Source organism: Rutidosis leptorrhynchoides, chromosome 5 (genome assembly GCF_046630445.1).
Source record: "Rutidosis leptorrhynchoides isolate AG116_Rl617_1_P2 chromosome 5, CSIRO_AGI_Rlap_v1, whole genome shotgun sequence".
In the NCBI taxonomy this organism is placed as follows: Eukaryota; Viridiplantae; Streptophyta; class Magnoliopsida; order Asterales; family Asteraceae; genus Rutidosis; species Rutidosis leptorrhynchoides.
Window position 1 is genome coordinate 305,482,374 of NC_092337.1, and position 9,762 is coordinate 305,492,135.

General features: G+C 30.7%; 1 protein-coding gene across 1 annotated transcript; it reads left to right on the forward strand.

The window, feature by feature from the left end:
• LOC139849467 (uncharacterized) lies at window positions 1–1,089 on the forward strand. Its single transcript, XM_071839125.1, has one exon. The coding sequence runs from the start codon at window positions 1–3 to the stop codon at window positions 1,087–1,089; it is 1,089 nt and encodes a 362-aa protein (XP_071695226.1).
• The last annotated feature ends 8,673 nt before the right edge of the window (window positions 1,090–9,762 follow it).

Here is a 9,762-nt window from a genome sequence, read left to right on the forward strand (position 1 = left end):
ATGATGAAAAACGTCTCGGTTAACCTACCAATAATCGATGTGCTTAAAGGAATGCCTAACTACGTTCAGTTCATCAAGGAGCTAATATCACAAAGGGGTAAATACCATGACGCAACGTCATTCTTTATCGATGAGGAATGCAACAAGATTCTTGCATCAAGGCTAAGTGTTCCTAAAAAGTTAGGAGATCCAGGAAAATTTGTTTTCCCTTGCAAGTTTGGTGAATCGGAAGTGTTTAATGCACTAGCCGACTTGGGTACAAGCATTAACTTAATGCCCCATTCACTTTACGAGCGACTCGGTCTTGGACCTCTTAAGCTGACCCAAATTAGAATAAGATTGGCCAACCATTCATTTGATACCGCTATTGGCATCGGCGAGGACATCCTGGTTAGCATTGACTCCTTAGTGTTCCCGGTTGATTTTGTTATCATGGAGATGAAGGAGGACCTTCAAGTCCCCCTCATCCTAGGTAGACCATTTTTGGGGACCACTGGCACCATCATCTTGGTACAACGCAACCAACTCAACATTGGAGTTGGTGAAGAGTGTGTGACTATCAATATCCGGGAAGCTATGAAGGAACCGAGTAACACCGATGATGATGAGTGCTATGCTAATGACCATATTGATGTTTATGTGCATGATGAACTTGAAAAACTTTTAAAGGTTGATACTTCGGAATTTGACCAAACTTTTGATAATGAGATTGTGGATTTAGAGGCCGATTTTAGGGAATTGATGAATTGTGATAATGTAGATGAGACCATTCTGGAAGATACATTTGAGTCCATCCCTCATGAAGATAGATTTCGAATCAAGTCTTCATGGGAGGAGCCTCCCACTCTTGAGCTTAAAGAGCTCCCCAAACATCTTGAGTATGCTTATCTTAAGGAAGAGAACCAACTTCCGGTGATTATTTCTTCAATACTCACCCAAGACCAAAAGACCCGACTTGTCTCATTACTTAAGTCTCACCATAAGGCCATCACATGGAAGACCACGGATATCCCGGGGATCAATCCATCATATTGCACTCACAAGATCCTCATGGAGGAAAACTATAAATCGGTTGTCCAACGACAATGAAGACTTAACCCAAATATGAAAGAGGTGGTCAAAAGGAAGTGATCAAACTATTAGATGCGGGCCTTATTTATCCAATATCCGACTCACCATGGGTGAGTCCCGTCCAAGTGGTACCCAAAAAGGGTGGGACCAAGGTGATCTTAAACGACCAAAATGAGCTTGTCCCGACCCGAACCATCACGGGATGGCGCGTATGCATAGATTATAGGAGATTAAATGACGCGACAAGGAAAGACCATTTCCCACTACCTTTCATTGATTAAATGATCGAACGTCTAGCAGGAAAAGAGTTCTATTGCTTTCTTGATGGGTTTTCGGGCTACTTTCAAATCCCAATAGACCCCGAGGATCAAGAAAAGACGACCTTTACATGCCCATATGGCACATTTGCCTATCGGAGGATGCCCTTCGGGTTATGCTGAGTCGACCCGTCCTAATCCATAAGGACGAATACAATAACATATGATTACATCGCGAGGTATTTGACCTCTATATGATACATTTTACAAACATTGCATTCGTTTTTAAAAGACAAGCTTTCTTTACATCGAAAGTTGACGACATGCATACCATTTCATAATATATCCAACTATAATTGACTTAACAATAATCTTGATTAACTCAATGACTCGAATGCAACGTCTTTTGAAATATGTCATGAATGACTCCAAGTAATATCTCTAAATGAGCAAATGCACAACGGAAGATTTCTTTCATACCTGAGAATAAACATGCTTTAAAGTGTCAACCAAAAGGTTGGTGAGTTCATAAGTTTATCGTAAACAATAAAATTTATCTTTTTGATAGACTATAAGATTCAAATACAGTACACCTATCTCGTGTACGAAACCATTTTTCATAATGCTTAGCAGAGTAGGTTCTTATCCTTTTCTCCCCCGTAGGTTGCCTCGCGATTTTTAAATAATCGAGCACATATCTCGTGCACAAAACTAATACACATAACCTGTGTATAAAAATCATTCTCTCGATACATAACATTCATTTCGATTTCATTGCTCAACATGGTAACCGACCTTAACATATAATGCGCATCAATAATATCCTCAAAATAGAACATCTTGTCTGTATAATATATAAACTTCGAAGTACTAAACACCACGCCCACTGGGTCTTCTGTCTAGTGAACATTCTGGGTGGGGGTGTTAAACGGGTAGCTACCTTTAGGATTCGCGTGAATTAGAGCCATACCCGATTCTAATTCTTAGGTTCAGGGGAAAATATATTCATCAATTGGTAGCAATTATCATGTCCACCTAATTCAATAATAATCAACAGAACTTTTGTCTGTATAATAATTCATTCGAGGAATATTTTACTTGTGTCTATCTCGTCAAACATTTATAAAAGCATTTCATGTATTCTCAGTTCAAAATATATTTCAAAAGAATTTAATAAAGCAGTTATAAAAATAGCGCATGTATTCTCAGTCCCAAAAATATAAAGAGTAAAAGGGAGCAAATGAAGTCACTATACTTTATTTTGTAGTAAAAATACATATGATGAAACTGAACAATGCAGGTTTGGCCTCGGATTCACGAACCTATATCAATTGTATATCTATTAAAACATATAATGGAAATCACATAATTTCATTTATTATTATATTTTATTTATATATTTGTAGTTATATAGAACTTATACAAGATTCCATTTAAAATGTATACTTATAATATATCTTAGATTATATGCTATCTATGTTTATTTTGTATATATTTTTAAAATGATTAATATATATACGTTTAATTATATTAAAATATATATATTAATACGTTTAATTATATTAATATATATATATATATATATATATATATATATATATATATATATATATATATATATATATATATATGGGCATGATCAATGGAGAAGTAACCAATCGGGGGGAAGCAATTTTTTTTTTTCGTTTTTTTTGAATTTTTTTTCCGGCATCAAGATCACACGAAAATATGAAAATTTAGAAGAGACACCCCGTGATGAATGTTATTATTTAGGCGGGAAAACGATCGAAAAAAATAACATTCAAGATAATATTGTTCGTGAAGAATATGAACGTTTTTTTTCATGTTTTGTGAAGTAAAATTTAGCCCGATTTAGAGTTTAGGGTTTAGGGTTTAGGGTTTAGGGTTTGGTGTTTTGGGTTTATTCCATAAACCCAAAACACCAAACCCTAAACCCTAAATCCTAAACTCTAAACCATTCGTATTAAAAACTCAATCTAAATCCTAAATCTAAACCCTAAATCTAAACCCTAAACCCTAAATTTCTAAACCCTAATATCTAAACCCTATAAACCCTAATATCTAAACCCTAATATCTAAACCCCAATAGCTAAAACCTCAAAATACGCTCGAAAAACACGATAATTGTTATATATTACTTCTTCGAGCATTTTCCCGCTAAAATAAAAACATTTATCACAAAGTGTCTCTACTAAATGTTCATATTTTCATCTCATCTATAATGTTCGTGAACAAAGTTTTTTTCAAAAAACGAAAAAAAAAGTTTTTGCTTCCCCCCGCTTCCCCCGAATGGTTACTTCTCTCTTGATCCTACCACTATATATATATATATATATATATATATATATATATATATATATATATATATATATATATATATATATATATATATATATATATATATATATATATATATATATATATATATATATATATATATATATATATAAAATATCAATAGTTTGTTATATGTAAGTATTTATATAAAAAATATTAATATGTTTGATATATAGTTTTACGAAATATTAATATAGTTATAGTATATGTAATAAGTATATTTTTTGTACAAATCTTCATTTGTTATAATATAATAATAATAAAATGATAATGATAATTTTTAATGAAAGTAAAATAATAATAAAAACAATAATAATGATAATATTTATAATAATGATAATAGTGATAATAATAATGATACTAATTATAATAATCATTTTAATAATAATAATGGTAATATAATAATACTTATAATGATACTAACAATTGTATATATAATGATAATAATACTAAATTGTAGTATGTTAGTAATATTAATAATTAACTTAATAATAATAATAATAATAATATTCAAATTTGTAACTATAATCATAATAATAATGTTAAAAATAGTAATAATAATAAAAATAATACTTATAATAATAATAATATGATATATGATAATAATAATAATAATAATAATAATAATAATAATAATAATAATAATAATAATAATAATAATAATATTAAAAATAATAATTATAAAATGATAAAATAGATATACCATCATCATCATTATTCGGTATTATCATCATCATCATAGGTTATCCACATCATCATCATCTACATCATGATCATCATCACATAACCCATATCATCATCATCGTCATTATTACTTCGTCGTCATGATACCATCGTGACATTCATCATCATCACACCATATCTTCATTGTTATCATCATCAAAACTCACCATCATCATATGTTTATCATAATGCATCATCGATCATTCGGTCATCATCATTATCAAACTGAAGGCTTAAACTAACGAAGCCTATTACTAGGCTGCAGCCAACTTCCTCTTTAAACAAACAGCCCACTTCCACTCTGCACACTAGAGTTGTTATCAATAGTCCACTTCAATATTTTAATCAAGCCCAAGAATTTATTTGTTTGTCTCGGTCTAAAACATGAATAAGCTCACGGTTCAAAAAGAAAAAGAATTAGGGTGGCCCTCAAAACAAAAGATGAAATGTCCCGTTCATATTGATTATAAACGTGCCATATTAATTGATTTCGTTGCGAGGTTTTGACCTCTATATGAGACGTTTTTCAAAGACTGCATTCGTTTTTAAAACAAATCATAACTTTTATTTTAGCGACAAGGTTAAAAAGACACCACCTAAATTATCCAGAAATGATAATCTAAAAATATCACTTACACACTACCCATACATATTGGTTTACAATATTAATATGTTACAACAAAGTAAATCTCGAATGCAGTTTTAAACAATATTATACAATCATGCTGACACCGAATCTTGTCCATATTTTAGCATGCAACAGCGGAAGCTCTTAATAATCACCTGAGAATAAACATACTTTAAACGTCAACAAAAATGTTGGTGAGTTATAGGTTTAACCTATATATTTATCAAATCGTAATAATAGACCATAAGATTTCATATTTCAATATACATCCCATACATAGAGATAAAAATCATTCATATGGTGAACACCTGGTAACCGACCTTAACAAGATGCATATAGAATATCCCCTATCATTCCGGGACTCTCTTCGGACATGATAAATTCGAAGTACTAAAGCATCCGGTACTTTGGATGGGGTTTATTGAACCCAATAGATCTATCTTTAGGATTCGCGTCAATTAGGGTATCTGTTCCCTAATTCTTAGATTACCAGACTAAAAAGGGGCATATTTGTTTTAATAATTCAACCGTAGAATGTAGTTTCACGCACTTGTGTCTATTATGTAAAACATTTATAAAACTGCATGTATTCTCATCCCAAAAATGTTAGATTTAAAAAGTGGGACTATAACTCACTTTCACAGATTTTACTTCGTCGGGAAGTAAGACTTGGCCACTGGTCGATTCACGAATCTATAACAAATATATACATATATATCAAAGTATGTTCAAAATATATTTACAACATTTTTTTATTTATTACGTTATAATGATTTGAGTTTATTAAGTCAGCTGTCCTCGTTAGTAACCTACAACTAGTTGTCCACAGTTAGATGTACAGAAATAAATTGATATATATTATCTTGAATCAATCCACGACCCAGTGTATACACGTCTCAGGATAGATCACAACTCAAAGTATATATATTTTTAGAATCAACCTCAACCCTGTATAGCTAACTCAAACATTACTGCATATAGAGTGTCTATGGTTGTTCCAAATAATATATATACATGGGTCGATATGATATGTCAAAACATTTGTATACGTGTCTATGGTATCCCAAGATTACATAATATATTAGAATACATGTAATATAATATAAGTTAGCTAGGATATGATTAATATAGATTTGTTACCAATTTTCACGTAGCTACAACAAACAAAAATTATCCAATCTTGTTTTACCCATAACTTCTTCGTTTTAAATCCGTTTTGAGTGATTCAAGTTGCTATGGTTTCATATTGAACTTAAGTTTATGAATCTAAACAGAAAAAGTATAATTTTAAAGACATAAATACAAGTTACAAGTCAATATTATAAGAGGTAGTCATTTCAGTCGAAATAACGACGTCTTGATGACCATTTTGAAAAACATACTTTCACTTTGAATTTAACCATGATTTTTGGATATAGTTTCATGTTCATAAAAAAAATAATTTTCCCAGAAGAACAACTTTTAAATCAAATTTTATCATAGTTTTAACTAACCCAAAACAGCCCGCGGTGTTACTACGACGGCGTATATCCGATTTTGCGGTGTTTTTCGTGTTTTCAGGTTTTAAATCATTAAGTTAGCATATCATATAGATATAGAACATGAGTCTAGTTGATTTTAAAAGTCAAGTTAGAAGGATTAACTTTTGTTTGCGAACAAGTTTAGAATTTACTAAACTATGTTCTAGTGATTACAAGTTTAAACCTTCGAATAAGATAGTTTCATATATATGAATCGAATGATGTTATGAACATCATTAATACCTCAGTTTTTGTGGATAAACCTACTGGAAATGAGAAAAATATATCTAGGTTCAAAGGATCCTTAGATGGCTTGAAAGTTCTTGAAGCAAAATCATGACACGAAAACAAGTTCAAGTAAGATTTCCACTCGAAATAAGATTGTTATAGTTATAGAAATTGAATCAAAGTTTGAATATGAGTACTACCTTGAAAGTGTTGTTGATGTGTTCTTGAGTAGTTGTTTTGTATCTTGGTTTATGTATGGATTTATGAACTAGATTGAGCTAGATTTTGTTGAAGATGATGAAGAACACTTAGAACAAAGGAATAACACTTGAGAGAGATTAATTTGATTCAAGATAATTGCAAAGTGAATGTGTTTAGAGTGCTTCTACTTCACGTGAATATGAGATGGCCATATATGCTCCATTAGTTTGTAATTTTGTGAGATATTTCATGCTAGATGTTAAATGATGGTTCCCACATGGTTAGTTGACTCACATGGGCTGCTAAGAGCTGATCATTGGAGTGTATATACCAATAATACATACCTTTAGAAGCTAGGTATTGTACGAGTACGAATATGGGTGCATACGAGTAGAACTGTTGATGAAAATGAACGAGGATGTAACTGTAAGCATTTTTGTTAAGTAGAAGTACTTTGATAAGTTTCTTGAAGTCTTTCAAAAGTGTATGAATACATATTAAAACGCTACATGTATATACATTTTTAATTGAGTCGTTAAGTCATCGTTAGTCGTTACATGTAAGTGTTGTTTTGAAACCTTTAGGTTAACTATCTTGTTAAATGTTGTTAACACATTGTTTATTATATCTAAAGAGATGTTAAATTATTACATTATCATGATATTATGATATATTAATATATCATAGTATGATATATATATATATAGTTAAATGTTGTTACAATGATAATCGTTACATATATGTCTCGTTTCAAAATCATTAAGTTAGTAGTCTTGTTTTTACATATGTAGTTCATTGTTAATACACTTAATGACATGTTACTTATCATTTATCATGATTAAACATAGTGTATCAATATCTTAATATGATTCATATGTATTTAGTAAGACGTTGTTATAACGATAATCGTTATATATATCGTTTTCGAGTTTCTAAATTCAATAGTCTCATTTTTATGTATATAACTCATGGTTAAAATACCTAATGAGATACTTACTTATCATAATATCATGTTAACTATATATATATCCATATATATGTCATCATACAGTTTTTACAAATTTTAACGTTCGTGAATCACCGGTCAACTTGGGTGGTCAATTGTCTATATGAAACCTATTTCATTTAAACAAGTCTTAACAAGTTTGATTGGTTAACATGTTGGAAATACTTAATCATGTAAATAACATTTTCATTTAATATATATAAACATGGAAAAGTTAGGGTCACTACAGTACCTACCCATTAAATAAATTTCGTCCCAAAATTTAAAGCAGTTGGAGGTGTTGACGTATCTTCTGGAAATAAGTGCGGGTATTTCTTCTTCATCTGATCTTCTCGTTCCCAGGTGAACTCGGGTCCTCTACGAGCATTCCATCGAACCTTAACAATTGGTATCTTGTTTTACTTAAGGCTTTTAACCTCACGATCCATTATTTTGACGGGTTCTTCGATGAATTGAAGTTTTTCGTTGATTTGGATTTCGTCTAAAGGAATAGTGAGATCTTCTTTAGCAAAATATTTCTTCAAATTTGAGACGTGGAAAGTGTTATGTACAGTCGTGAGTTGTTGAGGTAACTCAAGTCGGTAAGCTACTGGTCCAATACGATCAATAATCTTGAATGGTCCAATATACCTTGGATTTAATTTTCCTCGTTTACCAAACCGAACAACGCCTTTCCAAGGTGCACCTTTAAGCATGACCATCTATCCAATTTCAAATTCTTTATCTTTTCTTTTAATGTCATCGTAGCTCTTTTGTCAACTTTGGGCGGTTTTCAATCGTTGCTGAATTTGGATGATTTTCTCGGTAGTTTCTTGTATTATCTCCGGACCCGTAATCTGTGTATCCCCCACTTCACTCCAACAAATTGGAGACATGCACTTTCTACCATAAAGTGCTTCAAACGGCGCCATCTCAATGCTTGAATGGTAGCTGTTGTTGTAGGAAAATTCTGCTAACGGTGGGTGTGACGACCCTGAAAATTTCGACCAAATTTAAACTTTATCTTTAAATGATTTAATGTTTCCGACATGATAAGAAAAGTCTGTAATGTGAAAATCTCAAAAACTTTGAACTGTGTTCATATAATCAATTACCCTTTTATTCCTACGATTCACGAACGTCATAATTTGTATTAATTATATATATATGTGTATATATATATATATTTAACTTGAAAATATGATAATTAAATATCTAATTAATTATATTAACAAAGTATTATATATATATTTTCATACTACTAATTTAAAGAGTTTTCAAACAATATATATATGTTACTATTTAAAACGACGTAAATAACTTATGTTAAAATATATTTACATACAATGTATTATGAGTATAAATACAACCTCAAAAGTATTAAATACACTTATAAATATACAAATACATATAAAGAATAGATATACTCATATTTTCGATCACTTTTCTCAAGAAATCTACTCGCATTCATACGCTATTTTTTTACCCGTATTATACACAGCTTCTAGAAGTATTTACTATTGGTATATACCAATAGAAATATGCAATTATTTGTGTAATATGTCATCCATGACCTAATCAATTTAATAAGTCATCCATGACTTAATACATTTTAACTTATCTTAGATATTTTCACTAAAAACCAAATTTTCAAGCCTATAAATAAGCACCATTTCTAACTCATTTTTACACATTCATTTTTCAAGTTTTACTTCCAATTTTCACACACACTTGCAAGAATTCTCTTAATTTTTGTTCTACTACTTCTTTCTAGTAACTTTACATTCTAAA